Raw genomic sequence first — 25,422 nt, 5'->3', positions numbered from 1 at the left:
AAATGAAAAACCTAACTGACAAAAAAACAACCCAGCAAATGGGTTAATGTATAAAGCCCAAAATGCTGGGTTAAAATAACATGTGTTTTTTGATATATTTACGCAATGCTGGGTTGCCAAATAACCCAGAAATGGTTGTTTTTAACCCAGCATTTTTTAGAGTGTATATATACAGTACATAATGTACATATCTGCAAATAAAAACTGTTAGATCTCCCAAGTTGTTTTTTTATTAATATTTTTATTTTCATTATTTTTTAATTTATTTAAATGTTGTTTTTCTTTCCCCCTTGTTGTATACAGCATGTATGCATGCATGTACCTAGAGTTCCTGGAAACCACAACAAATTCTCTGTGTTTGTGCACACTTGGCAAATAAAGCTCATTCTGATTCTGATCCTTCTAAATGCTGTACTTTGAACTTTTTATTAATCAAATAATTCTGAAAAAAAGCATAACAGTTTCTACAATAATATTAAGCAGCACAGCTGTTTTCATCTGTGATCATTTTCTGAAGGATTTTGTGACACTGAAGACTGAAGTAATGGAAGCTGACCATATCAATTCAGTTTGACCATATCAGGAATAAATTCAATTTAAATATATATATATATATATATATATATATATATATATATATATATATATATATATATATATATATATTAAAAATAAAATATATTAATATTAATATATATTTATATTAATAAAGTAATAATATTTCTATTTACATATAATATTAAAATAACATACAATATCGTTTTACTGTATTTTTGAACAAAAAAAAAACAGCCTTGGTGAACATAAGAGACTTAAAAAACATTTAAAAAAAAGATGCCAAGCTTCTGAAAGGTAGTGTATACAAACACATACACTACTTAAAACTACTCTTTCATATACTCACTTAGATAACTTTTTGATCAATCAATATAACCTCCATTCTTGCATTTGTGTCGTTTGGCTTTACTATTATTTTAAAATATATATATATAAAAAAATGTTTTTTAAAAAAGTAACAATATGAGCAAGTGTGTCCAAACCTTTGGGAGTGTATAAAATTAAATGTCAAACATGTAAGCAGATTGCATATTTGAACCAGCTTCACGATGTGTTCTCTATAGTGGAACAGGTGTGTGAGTTTATGTGAATCTACAAATAGCAGTTACCTTTTTAAATAGCTTTGTGTACCAGCTCCCAGAATGCTGAAAGACCAAGAACCAATGAAATCAGATCTGGTTGGTTAAAGCGCTGGCATGTAACACTGTGCATATGGGTTAACAGAACAGATAGTAGGCCAATGAATAGAACGTCCAAACCATCAGGCCTCAAAAACTGCTGGCACTGGCCAGTCGGTCAGCTCTATTTGACGCCATAGGCATGCAACAGAATGATATACAAAAATCACATGAATATTTGCAAGCTAAAATAAGCAGTGTTCCTTATGCTCATTTAAATAATTGCCTATGGCACATCCTACAGACTGTCCTTTTAGATTAGTAGAGCCGGAGCAAATATCCGGCTCTAATGTGAACTGACCAGATCAGCTCCTGTCAGTTCATCTCCAGGCCTTCTGGCACAGGACATAGCCATTTGGTGAAGCACGTCCAGGATGTGCGAGGAACAAACCTCATCCAAGGCAATGGAAATGTTCCATTTAGCATTTCCAAAATCCTCTCATTATACTACAGACGAAAATGGCCTGAGGATTTTAAGCAAGATGTATTTTAAGGATTTCTTCAAATCATCTTTTAACTAAGATTATTCTTAACAGAAATAGGCCCACACAGAATCTGATGATTCTTTTACATTTTCCAAGCTGATGTTGGACTAAAAGAATGGATTTAAACATGCTATATGTTCAAGATGAGCTCAGAGTATAACTCTGATCAGCATTTGTAGGTTGATTTGATTTCCATTAGAAGAATGCCACAATGTCAGCGCCAACAGCCTAGTGGGCAAGCGTGCCGACATGTAATGGCATTGTGTTACGGGCATCCCAAGTTCGAATCCCGGCTTGAGGACCTTTCCCGATCCTGTCCCCCTCTCTCTCTTTCTCCCACTTCACTTCCTGTCTGCTCTCCACTGTCATATCATATAAATAAAAAATAAAAAAAGACTGCCACAACACAACATTTACCATAAAACATTATTGAGCATCCCAACCAGAATGGCACAAAAAAGGGCCCAGTTTAAACTGACCAACAGCAGACAGGGGAAGTATTTAGGAAGCCCCTTTTAAAATATTCAAAATTAAGGCAACTCCGTTTTGTGCCACTAGAGTAGAAGTCACATCTTTAAATAATAAGAGAAAACTAATAGCATCTTGCCAATGAAAACCAAACCATGAAACGTTATAAGGTTTTTTTGTTTGTTTGTTTTTTAATGGTTCAGCATTTTAATACATGTTAAGTTCTATGCAAAGCATCTCTGACACGCAGTCTATTTCAACAAAATAGCCTTGAAAAAAATTTAATTAAATAAAATGTTGAAGCAAAGGCAAAAAGGCAGTGCATTGCTCTTGATATTGCTCTCCCCACTGGTTATCCAAAAGCAAAAAGACAATTAACCAATAAATAAAAAACAAACATTAATTAGTGTCTATTTACATTGAGTGCAAATAGCCAACCTTGTTGGCAAGTTTTCACTAACTTTGCTCTGCCTTTAATACAAACAGCACGTTACTTCTATAAACATATTACTTGTGCAAATTGTATCTACCACTATTTACACTTAGTGTAAATCGCAGCTTTGTTTGATGACAAACGCAGTAGCATTTACAGTAATATACATATAAATATAAGCAAAATGGCTATGTGAGTCCTGTTGGCAAAGTTGTGAGAAATGTAGAGTATATATGTATGAGTTCTTATTTCACTGAACCATTAGAAGGATAGATGAAACCCAGAAACTCAAAGCTGACCCTTATGCTAATCTGTACTGTACTGCTGGATAATGGATCATAGCAATACAACACTATGCTAACATGTGTTCCTGTCTCATTGAAGCACTTTCTGTGTTAATTCTAGAACATTATGTGAGAAAGCAAGTAACATTTCAAGAATTGGAGTGTATTCAAGTCTTTTATAAATGTGATTTGTATATGTTTGCACTTTTTGTATGAAACCTCTGTCCCACTGTGCCTCAGTAAAAAAAAAAAAAAAAAAAAAAAAAAATGTAATTCATTCTTCTCTGGATGTTTTGCATTCAAACATGCAAGATGAGTAACATAAAAAAGGAAAGGCAAAGGAAATGTTTGCCAAAAAATGAAAATGCTGTCATCACTTACTCATCCTCATGTCATTTCAAACCTGTATGACATGACTTTCTTTCTTAGAAAAAGAAACAAAAATGTGTTTTTTAGGATCTTGTTTCACTGAACTATTTGCAGTACAGATGAAACCCATAGTCTCAGATCTGTGCCTTATGCAGAGACATATGTGCTCCTGTCTGATTAAATGAAACAGCAAGCACCTTCATTGTGAATTCTAGACCTTTATGTGAGAAAACAAATAACAAATCAAGTTATTAGAGTGTATTCAAGCCTTTAATAAATTTTATTTGTGTTAAAAATAATAAAAAGCACTTGTCTGACTTTTTGTATTGAACCTTTCTCTCACTGCCTCAGGAAACAAAAACATTTAATTAATTCTCTTCTAGATTATTTGCATTCAGACAAACAGGAAGAATACCACAGAAAAGAAAATACAGAGAACAATTCTTTAAGTAAAGAATTTTACTTTCTGTAAAACCTGTATGATTGACTGGGACAGTCCTCCGCCATTACAGACACATGCGCATTACGTTCCTATGTACATAAACAAGTCGAATAACAAACTCATAAAATTTCTTATCACTGACCAAAAAGAGAAGAAATCACTGAATAAAGTCATTATTTTTGTTTTCTTTGAACACAAAATGTATTCTCGCAGCTTTGTAAAATTACGGTTGAACCTCTGATGTCACATGGACCATTTTAACGATGTCCTTGCTACGTTTCTGTGACTTGATCATGGTAGGACCCTTACTGTCTATGGAGCAGAGAGCTCACGGATTTCATCAAAAATATCTTAATTTGTGTTCTAAAGATGAACGAAGGTGTTACAGGTTTTGAACAACATGAGGGTGAGTAATTAATGACAGAATTTTCATTTTGGGGTGAACTATCCCTTTAAAATCATTCCTGATCTTCTGGGGGCCAGTTGCATAAATACAGAAATTATGTTATAATGGAGTTTTAAAAACTAGTCTGAACCAGCAAGGGATAATCATTTATACTTTTTTCATTCTGAAATTAGACCACTCTAAGTTTATATGCAACAGACATCTGGGGCCTGTACCATGAAGCCAGATTAGCTTACCAGCCATCAACGCCACAGTAAATTACAAACCAATCCTGACCTTCACCAACCAAGAAAGTGGCTTGGCTTTTAGCTGCGTTCATTGCCATAGTAACTTACACTCCACGGCTAACCTGCTCCGGGGCAGGTTAAGTTCCGAGTTAGAGATCTCAAACTGAAATTGGACCAATCAGATGTGAGCAAAGTGACACATGTCTGACACAAAAAAAGTCACTCCCCCAGTAAATCTTGCTCCAAATTAAAGGTCACTAGTATTAAAAGGAAATGTCTGGCTTTGATGATAATTACTTAGAGTTATTTTATATGCTTTATATAATTATTAGATTAGATTCAACTTTATTGTCACTGCACATGTAAGGTACAAGGCAACGAAATGCAGTTAGCATCTAACCAGAAGTGCAATAAGCAGTAAGTACAGAATATACAAGGTCTACAATATGTACAATAACTATACAGATAAGTATTATGGACATAATTTACAGATTTTGTGATATTATATTATTTATATTATTGTTAATCCATAACACACAAGCAATTTTAGTTTATCAGTTATTATAAATCATTTATTTTAAACTAATGTTAATATATACAGATCGCATGTAATAAAAATAAGCTGTAGAATCAATAGATACTGCTTTAAAAATGACTATGTGACCTTACATGTTCGAGTCTCTATCGCTGTATAACAAGTTTGTCAACTCGAAAAACTGATCCTGTAACTCTGAATTTGTTCATCTACCATCATGGTACAGGCCCCTGGTCTTAAAACAGGAAACAACAGCTGTTGCCATGTCAACTTGCTACTGTAAACAAAAGCTTGCAACATGTGCCCCGGGGTCTTCCAATTGGGCCACTGTTTTGGAAGAGCCTTGAGCCATTGGTAAAACAGTCATAGGGTCTTTCTCTCTCTCTCTCTCTCTCTTTCTCTCTCTCAGTGCAAATCTACAGACCCTCTGTACAAATTACAGAGTCTTAAAGATGTTAAAAAAAATGTAAAAAAAAAACAGATGATGTAAAAACATTAAAATGACGTGAACATTGCAGTTGTGGTAGATTGGACCAACCAAGTCAGAACTTAAAAGAATAGTTCAAAAATAAAAAATCTGTCATCATTAAGCTACTCACCCTCAAGTTGTTTCAAACTCATTTTGCTGAACACAAAAGGTGATATTTTGAGGAATGTCACTATCTAATTCTCTGTTCTATCTATTTGCTCAACTAAATCTACTAATAAAACTTAGGCCCAATCCCATTTCTACCCCTTAGCCTTTCCCCTTTCTCCTCCGTTTCGCGCGTTCATGTGAAGAGGTAGGGGTGTCTCGATTCTCTTTTGGTTGGAAGGGAAGGGCCAGATAGCCCCTCAAAAAAGATTTTTTGGGACCACACTTCTAATGAAGGGGTATGAATTATCTCAGCATAAACCGTCAACAGCAGCAAAATGGCTGCCTGAGCAAACAAAAAGACACAAAAATGTAAGCATTATTGGCATTAATAAAGATTTTACTGAAAAGTATTGAAATGTTACATTCAATCGTGTGTTCATATTTACCGTCATGTCATTCAAAGAAATGAGAGAGAGAGAGAGCATTACATTACATTTAGTCATTTTGCAGACGCTTTTATCCAAAGGGACTTCTTCTTAAAGAGGCAAACAAACACAGGTTCAAATGCGTCTCTCTTTACAATAAGTGAGTTTACTTCAAAAACAGCGATTTTAAAGTACAAGCTAGAAAGAAAAGCAGAGAGAGAGTTGCGTGTACGCGCGTCTGTGCGTCTCTCTTTACAATAAGTGAGTTTACTTCAAAAACAGCGATTTTATCCTCTCGTTGCTGGAAAATATAATGTAGCGAGTATTTAAACTGTTATTAATAAAAGTCGCTGGGCAGTGTTGGAAAGTTTCTTTGCTCCTGGATGTGTGAGCTGCTCGATCTCCAATATGTGCGTGTGTGTGTATTTATGTATTTGTATTTAGCAGACAATTTTATCCAAAGCAACTTACAGTGCATTCAGGCTATACATTCACTGGGAATTGAACCCACAACCTTTTGCGCTGCTAACGCAATGCTCTACCACTGAGCCACAATGGTACGCAATGCTCTACCACTGAACACTGTGTGTCAATAAGCTGCACATTCATATAGAATGGTAAGGCTCTAATACACACCAGCACACCAGTATGGCGTGTTTATTGCAGGAGCTTTGCGACGACGGACAGCATGTAACGGTGTAGTAGTGGTGTCCCAATTCTTAGGGGAATATTTTCACCCCTACCCCTTGACACTCTGTATCAAGGGACAAGGGGAAGGAGTGGGGATAGGTGAAGGGGTACAAAATAGAATTGGAATTGGGCCTTAGATAGCTGGTCAGGATAGCGTAACTATCTTCATCCATAAATAAGCTATGATATCTGAGCTGTCAGGGTCTCACTGATCCATGTGTCCTCTCCCTTCAAAAGGGCAGCAAGTCTCTTGCATGCAGAGTGACTCTTTTGTCTTCTGGTAGAGAAGGGCATGAAACAAGCAGTACCTTCTTCTAGAATGACTATGCAACTTTAATGCAATAGAATACACTCTAAAGCTGTTCACCAAGACACATAGGCACTATTAAAAGTTATATACGTGTGGTAATATTACATTATAAAATAACAGTTTCTATTTAAATATATTTTAAAAAGTAATTTATCCCTGAGATGGCAAAGCTGAATTTTCAGCATCCATTACTCCAATCTTCGGTGTCACATGATCCTTCAGAAATTCTAATACACTCATTTGGTGCTCAAGAAACACTTATTAATATTATTATTGAAAACAGTTGTGCTGCCTAATATCTTTGTGGAAAATCTTTCTTTGCATTCAAAATCATTATAAATTTATTTACTGTCACTTTTGATCAATTTAATGCATCCTTGCTGAACAAAATATTCATTTTCCTTCAAAAAAAAAAATCTTACAGAATGGTAACATATACAATTCACTATTGTAAAAGCATGTGGGCTACTTAAAAATAACACGTAATTTTTGCACCACAAAACAAACTGCAAACAATTTTCAAACAGCTTTCCCAAGTTGAAAAACAAATAAGTCAGAAAGGTTAAATTTACCTGTATTATTGTCATGATTTGCCCAGGTGGCGATCTTGTCCAATGGCACATAGTTTCCTCGATAATCTTTGCGCCTATCCTCAAGACCAAGACTGAGTAAGCGCTCTGTGCAAAAGAAGAAACCATACTGTCATAGTATACAGACAGACAAGAGCATGCCTTGTGAAGTGAAGCTAATCAGTTTGAATCAGAGGGGTTCATAAAGGAACATCTGCAGCTAGCTCTATGCATCGTGTCAGAGTGGTACCCTTTGGTGTGGTAATTGTGGCAGCCATGTAAGTGCATGTGAGAAAGAAGTGACAAGCTAATGAGGGTATACAGTACAGCATACAGCTGCAGGCCTGACATGGAACCAGACTGTGTGTTATCGGCTTTATGTAGTGTACATGGACGATATAGTTCAATAATTTACTAATATTTATGAGGCCATAATTTGAGAGCTTGCATTCAAATAAAGGCACTGACTAGTTTAGACTGCAATAGACTAAAGTTTATACAGTTAGTTTCTGATTACAGTCTATATCCTCCTTTCTCTTTTTATTCTCCATCCACAGGTTCATAAGTTTCATCCTAAGGTTTTAGTTTCACTTTTGTTTCTCCCATTAATGCAATAGAAATTGAAATTGAAATTAGAAATTGGTGCAATAAAGTAAAGTCTAATGGGTTCACATTACAGTTATTATGCATTTATTTTGTGGCAAGATAAGAAGTTAAATTAAAATAAAATGTAACAATCTCTAAGAAGCTCCCAAAAAGTGTTTTTTTTTTCCGACTCAAGACAAAATAAAACTTTACCTTGATATTCTTGATACAAACCAGATCCAAAGTGTCCCTGCCGACACTACTGATTTTTCATGCTGTCTGCCCCTACATCTGCCTTTTCAACCATCTCTATGAATTTATTTTTTCCATTTTTATCCTCCTGCACTCCCTATTGCTACACGAATGAAGATGTCTTTCACAAAGGGGGCTTTATGAGAGCAATGTGTACTTGCGATTTTAAAATAGCACAAACGCCAACAAAGCTGATTCATTTCATCAAATCGCCATCAAAAGATATCATAACAGAAGTATTTGATGTTTGTTTACTGCATTGCACTGTATTACACTAGGCCGAAAGTCAATAGCTCTCATCATATACAGTTTATCATATTATTATGAGTCTGATTTATGATAGAAGACCATTAATGCATACCGAGAAACAATGCTGTCAACCTAATCATTTACAGTCTTGCAGCTTCATAGGACATCTTCACAGTGGAAACTTCACTGGAACCAAATTTTTAGCAATCGATATACAGTGTTGTCATGGACTTCAGGTCACACTGACTGATGTTTATGTCAAGAACAGGTGGCAGTGCTTGTGCACTTTTTAATTTAAATTAAATTAATATAAATAATCGTATTGTAATGACAAAGCATCCAGCAAAAATATGATTATACCAAACAGGACTGGACAGTGCAGAACATCCAAATATACGAACAAAGTTCCACTTTATACCATCATGTCCCTAGAAATCTAACTTCCAGGAAAGTTTATCTCCAACTCTGATCAAACACAATTGAACCAACTCATTTCTGGCTATTATACTTAAAAATTTAAGACTAAAGCTCTAGAACTAAACTACTTATTAAGGTGGATATCCAAGACCAGGATTTAGCAAAAGTGCAAGCGTGCATGATATTCATCTCATGAAATGTTTAATCAACAGACCTTTTCATTTGTAATTTAGCTGATGCATTTATGCAAACCGACGTACAGTTCACCTGTTACAGGTTCAGACTACATGGAGTTAGTCACACATGGTATGTCATCTTGATCAAGGGTGCAATGGTCATACTTCATGCAAAGCCCCATATTGGGGGTTTTATGTTATCATACGGTTTTTCACTGACTGCACCAATCCAACACGTGCATGTTCCGATTCATTGATAAAAGATTAAACAATAGTTAATGCGTTTGATTTGCATTTAAACAGATTTTAACGCTGGACACATCAGGGCCTTGATCATAGCATCATGTACTGATGCTCCACCTGCATCTGAAGGTGTGTATCTGTCTGTCCATGCTGTTGATTCACGTGGCAGAGCGTCTATAAGAAGACATTTCTCCAGCCACGTGCGTGCCGTGACCCCAGGTTCAACCCGGTGGACGTCAAACCCCAGACTGACACTACCGTTCTGAATGCTGTCTTTAAACGGAAGAGACACGACCAGAGTGCAAAAGACCCTTACCTTTCTCCGCTCTCCACTCCTTTTTCTTTTTGCTCATGGTGCCGTGGTGTGAGGGCTTCTGGTAACTGGTTTTTGAGTTAAACAACCCCAGGCTCACAGTGATATGCTCGCTGAAACTCGAGAGAAAGTGAAAGAGCTCCTGTTGTGTGGAGCCGCACCTGAGAAACTGTCAAATTGTAGTTGGTTGGGAGACTGTGCAGTGGTGCAACCTACCTTAGCGCTAACCGTGGAGGCTGCGTGGAAAATGGAGCGCGGCGATTGGTCGGCTCGAACGCGGAAGTGGTGTTAGGATTGGATGTTCTCATGCGGCAGTCCGATAAAACCCGCATACGCTTTACGTGCGCTTGGTTGAGCGTCGAAGCGTTGTAGGGTTGGTGGGGTAGCAACCGAGGGGAGTGAGTGAAAAAGCTTGAGAAGACTGCAGCGCTGTGCGTGGTAGTGGAATGCGGGGATGGAGCACCTATTTGATTGTGCAACTTTACCTATGTGCTTCTTAAACAAAATACGGCGGTTGTGTAATATACTGGGATATGCAAATCTACAATAAAGTTCCAGAAGTTCCAGGACTCTCAATCCTTTATCGACATACCGTCTGGAAAACGTGCGCGCGAGCGGCATTAAGTTACCTCCTGTGGCAAACGCAACTTATTTATTCTATTTTTTAGCATTTTGGTGAATGCCAAAATACTTACTTGTGATAAAAATTACTGGAAATGTAAAAATCCATACTGACGACTCCTCACATACTTGCATGAAATCTATAACATTTGTACAAACGGAACCTTTAAAAAAAATGCTGTAAATGCCTGGGGACGTGTTTCAACCATAGACTGTATAAAAACAGGTTTCAACCTTTCAACCCAGAGAGATTGCATATGAGACTTGTCTTTAAAAAAGAGTTCTGTGACTTACTTTAAGGCATTGATTAACTATAATGTGTACATCTGTGTATTTAATTATTTTATATCTATTAATTACTGCTTAAAATATAAGCTATGGGGATTTGGTTGTTTGAGATAATTTTTATTTTAAATATTTATTTATTATTTATATTTTTATTATTATTATTATTTTTTTTTTTCATTCTAAGCATTATCACTTTGTTCCAAAATGACTTTATTTCATATTATCAGAAAATATTTCATTAAAAAAAAAAAGTTTATTTGACGAGACGTGATTTATGTGAGAATCTTTGCTGGTCGCTGCGGGCCCTCCTGACTAGGGCCAAAGTCTCTAGTTTGTACAGAATGTACAAAAAGTTCCATTGTTGTGAAATTTCGATAAACCCGGCTAGAACCTAATAGCTTTTAGATTAGATACTAGAATGGCCAAAAACCTAAAAGTCCTGACAGGATTGTATGAAAAACTAAACCTGCAGAGGGCGTCAGTCACCGACTTAAATCAGAGGATAAAAATTAATAAAAACACAGGACAAACTGCCTGGCTATTAAAAAATAAATACATCTGAAATACCTCGCTCAGTTAACCAAAGATTTATTTATAATATGAAAAAAGATAAAATAAAAATGCGAGGGGCTTTTATTGCATTTCTCATGATTTCCGGTTCCCGTTTTTCCCATCATGCCGTGCCCGTTGGGCAAATTCAAACAGTAGAAATGGAAGAGGAATCGAGGAGAGGAGAGTTTGATAGTGCAAACATGACTGTCATCAAACATAGCAACACCAACGAAACTTCTAACAGCAGCTACAGTAACACAGTTATTCACACCGATCAGTCTACATCTCAGGAAGAAGAATCAAAGGTTTCATCTGATGGAGAAAACGAATGGAACATTTTGTGCCCTGTCGATGATCCCGAATCCTCCACTAAGGTGGGAAATGTGTGCTTGTTGGACATCAATGGTGAGGTTGAGAGAGACGGGGACCCTTTAAACCAATCAGAAGACAAAGAAAATAAAAATATCCTAACACATAGAAGAACAGAACAGAGAGGGGACGGTCAAGATGTAGGTACGTTGTGGCAAATGGTTGCATTTCCTGTATATGCTTCTCATTGATAAATAATAATTGATAAACAAGTTGATTACAAATGAGAATAATAAAAACATAAGCTTGATATATATATATATATATATATATATATATATATATATATATATATATATATATATAAAAGCTAAAGCAAAACCTACTTTTAATTCACTATGAATTAAAACTTATGCTAAATGTTTTAGGCTCTTAAAGTCTCTCATTATACATTTTAATGAAAATAATGCAATTTAATGCTTTACTTTGGTGCTATAACTTTTGGTCAGGGTTCATTTCATCTGGTTGAAACTGATGATTGTAGTGTGTTTTTTTTTATAGTTTGTATGCCCAAAGCAAAAAAAAAAAAAAAAAAAAAACTCTAAATAACTCTTTTATAAAACAGTAAATAATTCTTAGATTGATTTGTCTAATTTAGTCTGTGCCTCAGGAAAATTTGGATTCTGCCTATTTTATTTTCATACTGTCATGTGAATGTCGTATATAAAGGTTGCCAGCAGATTGATCCTTTGGCCAATTCTTCTGGCAGTCAGAGGGATTGTGAATCTAGCGGATTGTCTGCAAACCACATCGATGATGAGGAAATATTCAGGAGAGCAAGAAAAGAAGGACGAGTGAATGTTGTCTTTCCCGGCCGTATCACCCAGGATGGCTGCTGTAGATTTGTTTGTGAGCTTCTGAAGTGTGTCCTTTACCAGCGGCAGCAGATGCCTATGACATATGACCAAATGGTCTTCCTCCAGAAACAGCAGCATAATGCCACTCAGGTATTACAGAAGACCTGATGTGTAGATATACCTTAATTCAGAATTCTAATAAAGTTTGACTGAATTGTGCTTTCTTTCTCACAGACAGAGGACATGGTAAACCAGCGGTCTGCAAAGACATCTCAGGGCTTGGACTGGCGTCGATGCCAGCGGACATTGCAGGATCTAGATGAAGTGCTTGCCAACCTTGAGGCATTGTTCTCTCTTAGCCAAGTTCCTCGTGTGCTCTTCATGCTGGGTGGGTCTACCATTCTTCCCACCGAGCTGTATGAGGTAAACATGGAAGCGGTGGCTGTGGGAGCCGGGGAAAACTGCTTAAGGACTTCATCCTGTCTAAGACAGCTTTTCCGCACATTGTTTGTGGCTGACCTGTTGTCGGATGCCAAGTCCGTGCGCCTCATGACTACCACGGTCATGGCTCTGGGTCACCGGGATTGTGGCGTGACCGGGTTTAAGCCCAAAGTGGATTTTAAAGTTCCCACAAAAGTGAAAAGGCAAGTCATCTCTATAGCCAGTGATTTGGAGGTACAAAAAAGTAAAACAGATCTGGGGGACTATATATGGTTTCAAGCCCCTGTCACTGTGAAAGGATTCTGTAAATGAAAAGGGAATAAAGAGTAACAGATTTCAAGGAATGTTGAAATACAATTCACTCCATTCTCAGGGATCACAGCTGCATGACTGGCCAAAAAGTATATGGGCTATTGTTTTTTTTATTATTATTCAGGAATTCTGTGTGAATTTAATTTTTTTTAAAACCTCAGATTATTTATGCCATGTTTACATTGTCATCTGCTAGTCCATATATTTTAAATTATTAATTTTTACAGTATACAGTGGTGTTTTTTTTTAATGTTTAATAATCTTGGCTGCTACTCACTCCAAGACCATTTGTACTAATTTGTAATTCCTATTAATTAAAACCAATTGCAATATGGCAGCATCTGGAAACTGATGCATGTACATGATTTTAATTTACTTAAAAAATTCATGTGTTTTTATGTCTGTCAGTATATATTTTCATGAAAATAATGCATTTTAACACTTCCATTTGGTGCTATATCTTTGTACTCATTGTTTTTATTTGAATTCCATTCACTTACAAAAGAACATTCAATCTTGAGGTCAGAATTCATTAAATCTGGTTGAAACGATGCAAACTGTAGCATGTATATTGTAATGTACAATGAAACTAAATTTCTTTTTAGCAAGCAGAAGTTAGTGTTTCATTTTTTTTAGAAATGTTTACTGATTTTAACAGTACACAGTAAAAAGTATATCTTTAGAGTTCTTGTGTTCAAATCAAGCAAAAAAATAATTATATTGTTCATTGAAAAACCATAAACATTCCTTAATGTTGAACCTTGCATTTCCAACTGAATTAACTTCAGATTGTTAAATGCACTAATGACACTAAACCAAAATGATCAAAGCAGTGCATTATTTCTTTAATACACTGTTGTTATTTGTGGTCTTTGCTCTCCACTTTCTCCACAAACTGAATGATGTCTTGAGCCATCAGCTGAGGTTCTTCCAAGGCAGCAAAGTGTCCCCCTCGCGGCATGTAGGTGAAAGAACGCACATCTGTAAAGCGTGAGCCAGCCCAGGCCCTAGGGCAGTGAAGTAGCTCATCAGGAAAGGAAGCCAGGCCAGTCGGCACATACACACTCGTCCTTTAAGGGAAAGAAGAAAAAGCTTTTTTAGCCATACAAATCAAGTCTTTTTTTTGAAAAGGCTACAAAGAATTCAATGAGTATGAGTTATAAGTATTCACATATGGTCACTACAAAGACTTTTTGAACTTACACTCTGTCCACCCTTGTCTTGAAATCTTTCTTCAGGTTCTCTTTGTAGAAGCGCATCGAGGGAATGATGGAACACGTGGTCCAGTAGATCATGACATTTGTAAGGAGGTCGTCTAGACTGAACTTTCTGTGATGGAACAATAAGTGACAAAGCTACTTAATTAAAATTGAACTAAACCTTTAAATTTTTAGATTTAGCTAGTTACGCAAAAATATGTAAGTTTCAATATCTTTAAAATTCTAAATATTGAAATGTTTCTAGAGCACCAAATCAGACTATTAGAATTATTTCTGAAGGATCATGTGACACTGAAGACTGGAGTAATGATGCTGAAAATCCAGCTTGGCCATCAAAGTGATAAATTATATTTTAAAACTTCTTTCACAATATTTCTGATTTTACTGTATTTTTGATCAAGTAAATGCAGCTTTGCGGAGTATACGAGATGAAAAAATTGTACCGACCTCAAACTTTGGAACAGTACTATATATTTACATTTGTTTAAAAATGAGTATGAGATTAATTTTTCTTCACCTCTCTAAACCTCCATCCTCCAAATCTCTGTTTCCTAAATCTGTCCAAGAGGAGAATTTCTCCAAGATATAGGCAGCCAATCCGACTGGTGAGTCATTCAGTCCACAACCTGCAGGGGTGACAAAAAAATGCGCAAAACATATTTTAAAGTTAAGCTTTCATTAAGTGTTAATCTGACATTACCCAAAAGCATAACATGATATGTGGCAAGTATTACCTGCTGTGTCTGGTTTAGTGGCTTGAATGTGTAAATAACCAGTTTCTCTCAGTATATCAAATATATTCTTCTCCATGTAAGGATAGAGTCGTCTGACATCTTCCTTTGTGAAGCCCACCAGGAACGGCAGGTAGCGACCAATGACTAAGGAGAGGAGCTGTCCAAGGCTGTCTGTCCTGGCAATGACCATGTTCAAGTGCAGACCACGAATGCACTTATTTTAAAAGAGAGCAAAAGTTAGCTTTTTAATTGACAATTAATAAAAGGCACTCTATATTACAAAAACATTTTACAGAAAAAGAGACAAATAATCTAGAGACAGAGACTCATTAAAAGGACAGTTATTAGGTGTGTAAAACTCTTACTCTGGCTTCATCTGGGCCATGTTGTTTGTAATGAAGGCTCCCCAGTCTCCTCCTTGCACGTAAAACTCAGTGAATCCCAGTCTTTCCATCAGCTTATGGAAGATGCGGGCAGCCTCCAAAGTGTTGAATCCCATGTGAAATAATGGAAAGAACAGCAGGTCTGTTATTTCACATCCATTTGCATACGATTAGATTGTATATCATCCATATGCCATCGTGCTTTTTGTGTGTCTGTGCAAAGTTATCGAGGTCTTTGTCTAGCAGAATTAGCCATAGGTTCCATAAATGTTAAAAGACTTACCTTTCTTATGTGGTGCTTCAGAGTAGCCGTAGCCTGGAATGGAGGGGCAGATGACCTCAAAGACCACATCTGAATCTGTCTTAGTGAGCAAGGGTATGATCCTGTAAAACTCATAGAAGGAACCAGGCCAGCCATGAACCATCATGAGAGGGAGAACAGTCTGTCCAGCCTTCTGGACAGGCCTCACGTGGACGTAATGCACTTCTATTCCTGAGAAGCAGAACAGGCTTTCACTAAAATGAACAGTGTGTAATATACCTAATCACATTTTGTGAATGCAAGATGTGGGACTTGAAGCACAAGATGAAAATTGCATGCTTTGATACTACATGTTTTATCTAGTGAGGTAAATGATCACCTTTGAAAGTGTTAGGTGCTTACCCTCAATTTTGGTTTTGAAGTGAGGATACTGGTTAATCACCTTCACCTGCTTTTCCCAGTCAAACTGGTGCCTCCAATAAGAGACCACCTGTCTAAGATAGTTAGAGTTGAAGCCATAATTAAAGCGGCTATCCTCCAGTGGATCCGTGAAGCGTGTTTGATCAATGCGTCTTTGTAGATCCTAAAGAAAACAGTGGGGTTAATGATGAAATTTAAATATATAGTGGCTGAGTGAGTGTATATTTAACACTCATGAAAGTGGAAGAGAGAGTGTACTTGTGGGGATTTATGTGAAAACCTATTATTTGATTCTAAAATTGCTGACTGGCACACCACTCTTCACACAAAAGATGCTGACTTGCATTACACACTGGAATAAAACATCATTACTGTTTAGGTTGGACACCCACCTCTATCTCTTCCACCGAGGTCGTCACTACAAATCTGTGAATGGTTTCGTCCTCAGTTATAGGCTTCTCTCCAGCTCCCCACCAGCCATCCCCCACTGGTATAGTTTTGGGGCTTTGCCTCCATGCCAAGTAGCACAAAACAGCTCCAACCCCAGCAGAAGAGAGTGCTAGGAGCTGTAGTTTAGACCGATCGAGGTTACCAAGGGTCTCTCTAAAAGTGAAGAAAGTTAGTTGACAACAAACGACAAACAAATGTATGGATTGGAACAGATTTTTAAAAACTGGTCATCGTACAGTAAATGATTGAGAATCTCACACTACCAGACTTTCAAGTTGTTCGAACACAAACTCATGCAGACGTATGTGCCTAGTTTCTAGGAGACACATGACAAATAAAAACACTATGTAATAAATTTAAGGTTATGTTTGAAATCAGACAACCCCAACTGCCCAAAATCTTAAGAATGGCTTTATTAGTATATTTTTATTAACTCAGTAAGCAAATAAACATGTTTTTTTCTGTTTGTTTGTCTTGTTTAAGGGGTTTTAAATGTTTTTTTTATTTATTTATTTATTCAGTCTCATCCACCCTCTTCCCACCATGTACTGTCAAAATAATACTTAATATTGTTGCATTGTTTGACCATTTGTCCTGTTTCTTCACATTGCTGCTGTTAATTTTGTCATCACATTACATAATGTGTCTTCTTGTGATGCCAGGATGAGATTGTTTCTCAAATAAAAAGACATTTTAAAGTATTCCATGACTGTTGAGTCTTGATTCTTCACGGTCGTTTAAAATAAGCACATTGCTCTTTATGGCGTGTACATTTTTCATAGAAAACATGAAACAAGGCACATGATGCTGACTGATATAGAACTATGCAACTAATGAAAATCATTTCTACTGACTTCTATTGACTGAAGTCACTATGACTACTTAATTAAGTGAATGACTGCTCAACAAAAAAATAAAGCATGCAAAAAAGACAAACAAAGACATCTTTTTACAAAGACGAATGTGGTGAAGTTGCAGGAAACTGGTGAAGTACATGCAGTGACCTCAAAATGACTTGGCAAGCTGAACCCCAACGGAAATGGTTTAACAGTAGGAGAGTCTGCACTCGCATTACTAAACTACACATTCCACGCTCCGCAATTTTACTCACTTGACGTATTCAATTGTCTGCATAATAGAGTCCTCGAAGCCCATCGTACGGTATGTGGATGTGTCTTTTCCGGACAAAGCTGCGTTGAACAGTTTACAATTAACTATGATTATGTAACGTTAAAGTGCATATATGGCCAAGGCGCAAAGGTGGGTTTTTCCCCAAACTCACACTAACCAAAGCCAAAGCCAAAAACCCCGCCCCTTGTTGATTTTATTGGTCACTTCGGTCACGCTGTGACCTGTCAGGAAAACTTCAGAAAAATCATGGATTTCGATCGCGATTAACAGTAAGAGTATAAAAGCAGTGTCGTTATCGTTATTCTATGGTTAACGACGTTATGGGTTAGTATTTGTTTAAGTGTTGCGTACTAGGCATGCTGCTCTGTGATGGACATGACCTGTGACGTCTTTAGAATCGGCTGGGGGCGGGGCTTCCGCTTAGGAAAAATCGTGCGATGCAGACACATTTTATGAACTCCTGTTCTTCTTCATTTGTCTGTCACTAATTTGCAGTTACATTTGAATTGTTCGCGTCATGCTTCCAGCAACATGTTCATAATGTTGAAGTGTTTGTAATTTGCAATAGGCCTATATATCAGTTTGTAAATACACAAATGACTCTCCTTGACTATAGTTACAGTCATTTCCAAATCTGTGGGCGAGATGATAATACATTATTACATTCATCATAGTTTGCAACAAAACTCTCCTGGACAGTGTGTCTCCAGAAGCAGGGTTGAAGCCCTTGGGGGCTCCAGGATCGAGTTCAGGCAACTTATTAACAATCTACTAAATTGGCGCAAATCTATTTAATCTTTGAGACTATACTAAAGTCCTGCAGCCAGCTGCAACAAAGCCCTTTAAAAATCTTTAGTGATTATACCTTTACCAATTACAGCAACAATAAGCAGTTTCTTAAGGGGTTTTTTTGCAACCCTGTTTATAGTGCTTTCAAATAATGATGTAAACGTCTGCCTGGTTTCAAAACTACTTGTTGTAAAATAATCATAGAAACTCCAAGGAAGGAAACTGAAGGGTCACTCCCTGTTTCTTACTTTCTGCAAATAACAGTGATTAGTTAAGTGGAGACAATCAATCATTGGGCTGATTCACACAGTGCATTGATTAAACCGTACCGATCATTAAGAGCTAAGACAAAAGATTTAACAAATGTGACTTGTAAACAAGGAATAAAAACATTAGCAGTTCCACAATGGCCCTATATATTTTTTAAGAATTCTAACATAGTACAAATCTAGAGAAACTGTAAGTACAGGGCTGTTTAGAATGGTAACTGGAAGTGCTTAAAAATATCCCAGGCCACTGACTTACGGTCATCATCACTGTGACTTTGCATGAGGTTAAACCCTGTTTACTCAGTGAGTTAAAATATCTTGCAAAGGCCTGATTCTGTATGAATAAGCAATTTCTGTAAGAGTTGCAGTGAATGAAACCATTATCTGAGCTTTCTCTCAAAAGGCAAAATTGGCACCACTTTGATTTTGCTTCAATATAATGGTAGGACTGAAACTAGAAAAAAAGTGTTAGGAAGTTACAGTTGTATTTATTTATTTGGATTTTGTTTTATAGGAACAACAACAGGCATTTATTCACTTTACTCCTGCTTTTGTTGAGATCACAATAGCAGAGACAGATTTATAAAACCATATAAGCCATAAAGACCTACATGTCTTATCCAAGCTGCTTATACAAATGGGGTCAACAGAAAATAATTTGTCAGTAGAAAAATAGAGAAAGAGGGATTTATAAAAATTCAGACACAGTGGCTGAAGCAGACAGCCTAGTTTGAATTGTAAAGGCTGGTGATTCGATTAGGCTTAACATCAATTATCTTAAAACATATTCCTTATAAAATTACAAGTTTTCATAAATGTTTCCAAAAACATTAAAATGTATACAACCAACATCATCAAATCATTACGACAAACATCAGGTGGGTGGAGCAGACATCTAAATAAAAAAAAAATAATAAAAAAAAAACAATATTTATAAAACAAAATTAAGTAACTCAGTGCTTATAATAATAATAATAATTTAATCGCATAATTTTTCTTCAAAAATCTCAACCAGCTAAAAACACATCTGTATAACAAAACAGGCTTAGCCTTATCTTTGTGAATACATTTTGGTATTATGCCACATGAAAAACACAAATTACATTCTGATATTTTAACAAACATTTCAATCCACTCCATAACATCCTTCATAATCTATAGCATATAGCCTAAGTCTGAAATTATCCGTAAAACGATGTCAGTTCATTTCAGTGTGTAAAGAGGAAGACTAAACAGAAAATTCCAATACAGTGTACGCCTTACAAGTGCTGTAATTAAATTAAAAAGACAAAACAATGAATTTTTCCAAACCCATTGCCTCTCCCTGAAGCTGCGATTGGTGGAGGCACGACGCCCCGCCCCTAAACGCAGAGCTACAGAGAGTGACGTTTGTTTATATAATCTCAGCGAGCGGATTTGGTTACAGTTTGTCGACATAACAAGTAAGAATCAAGACAGGGCGAGTCAATTCATCCGGTTAGAGCATGTATTTTAAGATGATTGTGCCGTTTTTGGCCGTGATTTTGGCCGTGGCGAGCGCTGGGTTGACTGGAGCCCCAGTGGATGCAGACATGAACGATAAAGGGGTTCAGAATGCGTTACAGTTCGCAGTGAACACTTTCAACAGACAAAGCAATGATGCGTTTTTGCGTCAGGTTTCCGAGGTCATCAAGGTCCAAAAACAAGTAAGTACTTTAAACGTTTATTCGGTTTGTCATCGTTTAAACTGGGAACGTCACTGAATCACGAGCCTAGTCATGAAGTTCCTCCCAGATCGCGGTAACGGTGACCGGGGCATAATCGGTATTACTGGCAGTCACCGAGGTGTTTACCTTTAACAAACAGTTAAATGTTTATTAGTTTGAATATTTTATTTCTTAAAAGAATTGTTACTTTAAGTTACATTTTTAAGTATTTCTTGTAGTGACTAGTATCTTTTACGATGTAACCCTCTATGCCATGTTATAGTGACTCTAATGAGATATTAGTCTGTGTTGGAGTTAGTAGGCTATCTAATCTCTCTCTGATTAGTAGTTACTAGAGAAACTGATAAAGATTCAAGGAATAACAGGGATAAACATAAAAATGTTAAAACAGTACATGCATGTAAAGATTTGTTCAGAACAACTGTATGAAATCTCAGAACCATGAAATGTACAAAGAGAACAACAGAACTGTTTGCCTCAACATGAAAATTATTTATATCATATCCTACATAAGGAAATATAAGTGTGATTTGCTGGACATGTTCGATAAATATTTAAAAAAAAAAAAAAAGCAAGACTTTGTAATGGTGGTGGCTGTCCCTAATTATATGAATCTTTTAATAAAAATTTTGGGTGCCAGACAATTGTTTTTCTTTTCTTTTTTTGTGAAAATTACAAAAATAATATAGCATAAATTACTTATTACTGCTTAAATAAAATTCCCACTTTGCTCACATAATGATATGTGTATGGTAAGAACTAAGAAGGACTTCTGAAAGATCCTCCTTTTAAGCATCAGTTGATGTATGTTGCCTGTGTGACGCATACATCAGGCTTGGCCCTACTATGTCTGAACATGTTTCTGGTTGACACTACAGGTTGTCTCTGGCCTGAAATACATCTTCACGGTGAAAATGGGCAGAACCAGCTGCAGAAAGGGTGGAGTTGAGACACTGTGTGCCGTTCATGAGGATCCCAGTGTTGCACAGGTAAGACGCACTGTGTCTAATTTACATTATTGTGGTTATCTGTTTACATTTCTTGATTTCCATGTTAAAAGAGATTGATCCTTTTTTATCTTTTCCTTCAAGGTCACTCAGTGCAAAATAACAGTCTGGAGCCAGCCATGGAAAAACTTCATTAAGGTCCTTGAAAACACCTGCCTGCCCTAGAGCTTGTTACTAGTGCAGTTTGGGGCTTTTCAACATTTATGCAGCAATAAAGTTTACTTGCTATTAGTAATAATGATAAACCTTAAGTTGTTACTTTTGATAAAAATCTAAATTTTATTTGTCCTGAAAACCTGCCAACAACAGATCATTATAAAAAACACTTCATTAACACATAATGATGTCATCTCATTAGACTCCATTGCTCTGAAAAAGCTATGTGTAGGAACTTCTAAATGACAAAAAACGCATGTTTAGTTCATCCTTTATTATTAAAAACATGGTTGAACACAATATGTCTGTGTGCTGTGTTTATTTAGTAAATTTATTATGGAAGTCATAATGACTTGAAGTTACAAAGTCTAGGATTGAGAACACTGTGTTAGTGTAGGCCTGCATATTATTTTATGTATTTACATAAACATAAAAAAAAACAGTAATCCAACAGTAAACTCTGGTATAATAACAGTTTAATAAGAGCTACCAGAAGTTATATATATATGTGTTTACTTTCAGATTTTATAAATATCACAATGTTGCATTCACACTTTTCCTATGTGCATGAAATAAACCTCTGCAAAGTTGCTGCATTAATACAATCATGTTGATAGTGTGGAAACTATATGTTTTGCCATCATGTTTCGATGGCCACGACTGCTGTAGTTGGAATAACAGTTGTAGGGAAGTTTGAACTATACATGCTGATCAGGAGATTGTGCTCGAGTAAAGATATAAGATAGCAAGTACCAAATACATGTGTTTCAAATAATTGTTACACCATACTGCTGCTGCTGTTCTTTCAATAAGCAAATTTAATAAAGGGTATATGATAAATGAAATGCCAAACGAACATACAATAATAAACCTTTGACTCCACAAAAAAAAATAAAAAGGTGTAACAATTTATCCAGTTTAATAAAATAAATTAACACTAATAAAATAAAGCAAAAAACTGACTCCAATATTTTTTTTCCCACATCCTGCTAAAGTCATCAGTGTAGCTTTTAGCGCCATCTATTGGAGAAAAATAAACGCTGTACGATTGCTCTGGTAACCAGCAGGCTATGTTGGTCGGGTTTTTTTTGCAGTGCATTCGCGGGGTGTTTTGGACGTATAAAACGGGGACATTTCCTTAGACATCTCGAGTGGGGAACAGGACGGCAAAACCGGGGTTGTAACAGGAAAACTCGACGTCTGGTCACCCTAGATTAAATATTAAGCTACGACCAATAAGCTTCCGTCTTCTAAATCTGGTCTGGCAAAATACATTCACTCTACATATTTTCCAGACTGATTTCACTTTGAAACATGAAAATTTTACATTCAGATGAGTTAAAGATAGCGGAGACTACTTTATATGCACATCTGCCTAAATCCATAAAGGTGAGTAGTCTGCGTCTGTTTCACGTCGAAGGAATCCTGTAGCGCTTGTTATGAATTTAGCACATAAGTTACTTTTATAGTCGCGCTCAATCAAATGCCTGATGGTTTTTAGGTTTATGGATTTGTCTTCGCTATGAACAGAGGGAAACCACACACTTTAGAGGTACTGGTGGATACGTGGCCAGCTTTTACCACCATTATTGTTCGACCAGATCCAAATGTGAGAACTAACGTTCTTTATTAACTATTTAAAAACTTTGTCCAAGTAAATCACATTTATGTCAATATCACTAATGTCTAAAATCTTTAGAATAATCGAGCAAAGGACTTTATGAAGAAGGTGACTCTATACAGTTCCGATGAAGAAGTCCTGAGAAGAATGCTTGCTGTGGGAGATGCAATTGACTGGAGCACATACTTCCTAATAGGAGGTAGGACTTCTTTAATCCCTAAAGTATTATATTATTAGTATGAATTATGGTTATTTGAATAAATTCTGGTTATTTTTAATATCTAGGATGTGATCTACGTCATTCACCAATTCTAAAGGAAACTGCTGTTTCTCGGGGTGTCAATATTAAAGGGTTATCCTTGGTGCACCTTATGACATTAACTGAGCTCAGTCATTTACCTGAGCTGATTCCCAGGTAAGATGGTAAGCTTTTTGAATAAGTGATAAATATCAGTTTTGTTTTTTCAGTATGATACATTTAAATAAAAGCTTAAACTTCCCTTATATCTTTGCTTCCTTCCTCAGTGATCTAGAGCCCAGATTGTCTGTCCTCAATGAATCACATGCCAGTGTAGTTAATAAGACTTGGAAATTTGGTGGGGATGACAAAGGTTACAGGAACATCCTGAATCTCATTAGACATTTCCCCACATGCTGCATTACAGATGAGAACAATCAGCCTGTGTCCTGGGTGCTGCTATATGATTACTGTGCCATGGGGATGTTGTACACTCAGCCAGAGCATCGTGGGAAGGGCTATGCCAAAGCCCTGGTGACCACAATGGCAAAGAGGCTCCATTCTCAGGGCTATCCTGTGTACTGTTTCATTGAAGAATGCAATCCGCTTTCCTACAAACTTTTTAAAAGCATGGGTTTTACAGAGGACCCCTCTTATAGGGCTGTCTGGTATGAATTTATTTGTTAGCGTGAATACTCTTGTATTCACTCTCGATGCTCATGTTATATATATACTTCTTGGACATTATCATGAAATCAAATTTGACAATTTCCTTTTTTTTTTACAGAATACAGAATGTTTAATGGAATGATTTCTTTTTTTAAATTTATGTTCCCTTGTAATCTTTAATCAAAAGCATTAACTTCCTCTTCCATTCTTAATCACATCTCTTCTTTGATCACGTGTGCAGCATGAGGGCTGGACAATAAGCCCTCATTCGATTCTTCATGGGCAACATTTTTTATTGTTTGAGGAGCAGTTTCACTCAGGAATATATCACAACAGAGAATAAAGACGATTGCAACTAATGTCTCACACTGACTTTAAATACGTGATAATTTTGGTTTTGTAAACTCTTATAAAAAGTTGTATTTTATACAATTTAAACATTTTTAATACATTTTATTTTAATAGTTGAACTTTCACCTAAAATTTCACCTTAAATTTTCACCTAAAATTTCACCTAATGTATAAATGAAGGTCAAACCACCAGTCTGTAAGCTGAGTAACTGGGGAACAACTTCACACTAATTTATTAATGCAATATCACATGAGTTTTATTTTAGCTGGAAATTATATAGTTTCTCAAGAGTGTTTACATGACAGCCATAAGAAAGTAATATTTCAATGTGAAATAAATCTCAAGACACTATTATCATGCTTGCAGGGAAATACAAAATATTGGCAAACTTTGTGTGGCTGCAGTTTCATTTTAATACATAATTTTATAGGGAAATCCATTATATATATATATATATTATGTTATATATTATAATTATATATATATATATATTTGTTGTTATTATTATTATTATTTTTAAGGAAGGATTTTCTTTGCTATAGGGCAAGGCAATATCAGACTTTTTTCAGTAGTAAATTTGTGTGTGTGTGTGTATATATATATATATATATATATGTGTGTGTGTGTGTGTAAGAGTTCGGATGAAAAATCCTCTAAGTGTTTGAAATTTTCTTCTAAAATGAGTAGTTTAATCCGATGTGTGGGTTCAGTCATTTCACTTTAATTAAATAGGGTAAGTAAATAGGTTATTTTCATTGCCATTAAAGTGAAATAACTGAACATAAACATATGAGCCTAAAAAAATGCTAATTTTATAAGAAAATTTCGACCGGCACTTTGAGGCTTCTGCATCTGAACTCTTCATATTATATTTTAATAAATTACAGTATAAATATTTGGTGTAAATATTTGTTGTTTTTTTATATACAGAACTTTTATCTGCAG

At 36.1% G+C, this 25,422-nt stretch overlaps 5 protein-coding genes across 8 annotated transcripts in view; 3 read left to right on the top strand and 2 right to left on the bottom strand.

Moving 5' to 3' along the window:
- macrod2 (mono-ADP ribosylhydrolase 2) overlaps positions 1 to 9,915 on the bottom strand; it is a 502,194-nt gene extending 492,279 nt beyond the window's left edge. For 2 of the 4 annotated variants that reach the window (XM_042737282.1, XM_042737283.1), the window contains exons 1-2: positions 9,694 to 9,913; positions 7,459 to 7,563 (exon numbers count right to left, since the gene is read on the bottom strand). In XM_042737282.1, coding sequence (XP_042593216.1) covers positions 7,459 to 7,563; positions 9,694 to 9,730 — 142 coding nt within the window. In that variant the 5' untranslated portion in view covers positions 9,731 to 9,913. Of the gene's footprint in view, positions 1 to 7,458; positions 7,564 to 9,693 lie in introns of all 4 variants that reach the window. The other 2 variants (XM_042737284.1, XM_042737281.1) reach the window with 2 other exon arrangements.
- A 1,342-nt stretch (positions 9,916 to 11,257) lies between these two features.
- LOC109080137 (MAD2L1-binding protein-like) lies at positions 11,258 to 13,404 on the top strand. The gene is made up of 3 exons (XM_019095226.2): positions 11,258 to 11,664; positions 12,190 to 12,467; positions 12,552 to 13,404. Exons 1-3 carry the CDS (start codon positions 11,310 to 11,312, stop codon positions 13,068 to 13,070), a joined length of 1,152 nt encoding a protein of 383 aa, XP_018950771.2. The 5' UTR covers positions 11,258 to 11,309; the 3' UTR covers positions 13,071 to 13,404.
- A 113-nt stretch (positions 13,405 to 13,517) lies between these two features.
- On the bottom strand, positions 13,518 to 17,839 carry ephx5 (epoxide hydrolase 5). The gene is made up of 9 exons (XM_042737279.1): positions 17,651 to 17,839; positions 16,482 to 16,692; positions 16,072 to 16,252; positions 15,691 to 15,900; positions 15,390 to 15,519; positions 15,025 to 15,239; positions 14,808 to 14,916; positions 14,274 to 14,399; positions 13,518 to 14,140 (listed from the first exon to the last, which is right to left on the bottom strand). The coding sequence occupies exons 1-9, from the start codon at positions 17,692 to 17,694 to the stop codon at positions 13,930 to 13,932; spliced, it is 1,437 nt and encodes a 478-aa protein (XP_042593213.1). The 5' UTR covers positions 17,695 to 17,839; the 3' UTR covers positions 13,518 to 13,929.
- Positions 17,840 to 20,073: 2,234 nt separating this feature from the next.
- On the top strand, positions 20,074 to 21,897 carry cst3 (cystatin C (amyloid angiopathy and cerebral hemorrhage)). Its single transcript, XM_019119524.2, has 3 exons — positions 20,074 to 20,413; positions 21,313 to 21,423; positions 21,526 to 21,897. Exons 1-3 carry the CDS (start codon positions 20,213 to 20,215, stop codon positions 21,604 to 21,606), a joined length of 393 nt encoding a protein of 130 aa, XP_018975069.1. The 5' UTR covers positions 20,074 to 20,212; the 3' UTR covers positions 21,607 to 21,897.
- A 727-nt stretch (positions 21,898 to 22,624) lies between these two features.
- si:dkey-76k16.5 (uncharacterized protein LOC566887 homolog) lies at positions 22,625 to 24,484 on the top strand. The gene is made up of 5 exons (XM_019119523.2): positions 22,625 to 22,986; positions 23,099 to 23,206; positions 23,297 to 23,417; positions 23,504 to 23,633; positions 23,744 to 24,484. The coding sequence occupies exons 1-5, from the start codon at positions 22,912 to 22,914 to the stop codon at positions 24,141 to 24,143; spliced, it is 834 nt and encodes a 277-aa protein (XP_018975068.1). The 5' UTR covers positions 22,625 to 22,911; the 3' UTR covers positions 24,144 to 24,484.
- The last annotated feature ends 938 nt before the right edge of the window (positions 24,485 to 25,422 follow it).

This window comes from Cyprinus carpio, chromosome B13 (assembly GCF_018340385.1).
Source record: "Cyprinus carpio isolate SPL01 chromosome B13, ASM1834038v1, whole genome shotgun sequence".
In the NCBI taxonomy this organism is placed as follows: domain Eukaryota; kingdom Metazoa; phylum Chordata; class Actinopteri; order Cypriniformes; family Cyprinidae; genus Cyprinus; species Cyprinus carpio.
The sequence above is the reverse complement of the archived record's forward strand: the minus strand, read 5'-3'. Positions and strand labels throughout refer to the sequence as shown.

Bases quoted from the DNA above. Each gene is read 5' to 3' on its own strand.
- ephx5 (XM_042737279.1), bottom strand. From the start codon at position 17,694: ATGGGCTTCGAGGACTCTATTATGCAGACAATTGAATACGTCAA. The intron at 16,693-17,650 runs GTGAGTAAAATT...CTTCACTTTTAG, and splicing joins CAGACAATTGAATACGTCAA to AGAGACCCTTGGTAACCTCG. The intron at 15,240-15,389 runs GTAAGAGTTTTA...CTTTTAAAATAA, and splicing joins ATGGCCCAGATGAAGCCAGA to GTGCATTCGTGGTCTGCACT.
- si:dkey-76k16.5 (XM_019119523.2), top strand. From the start codon at position 22,912: ATGAAAATTTTACATTCAGATGAGTTAAAGATAGCGGAGACTACTTTA. The intron at 22,987-23,098 runs GTGAGTAGTCTG...GATGGTTTTTAG, and splicing joins ATCTGCCTAAATCCATAAAG to GTTTATGGATTTGTCTTCGC. The intron at 23,207-23,296 runs GTGAGAACTAAC...TAAAATCTTTAG, and splicing joins TTGTTCGACCAGATCCAAAT to AATAATCGAGCAAAGGACTT.
- LOC109080137 (XM_019095226.2), top strand. From the start codon at position 11,310: ATGGAAGAGGAATCGAGGAGAGGAGAGTTTGATAGTGCAAACATGACT. The intron at 11,665-12,189 runs GTACGTTGTGGC...TCGTATATAAAG, and splicing joins AGGGGACGGTCAAGATGTAG to GTTGCCAGCAGATTGATCCT. The intron at 12,468-12,551 runs GTATTACAGAAG...TCTTTCTCACAG, and splicing joins AGCAGCATAATGCCACTCAG to ACAGAGGACATGGTAAACCA.
- cst3 (XM_019119524.2), top strand. From the start codon at position 20,213: ATGTATTTTAAGATGATTGTGCCGTTTTTGGCCGTGATTTTGGCCGTG. The intron at 20,414-21,312 runs GTAAGTACTTTA...TTGACACTACAG, and splicing joins TCATCAAGGTCCAAAAACAA to GTTGTCTCTGGCCTGAAATA. The intron at 21,424-21,525 runs GTAAGACGCACT...TTTTCCTTCAAG, and splicing joins AGGATCCCAGTGTTGCACAG to GTCACTCAGTGCAAAATAAC.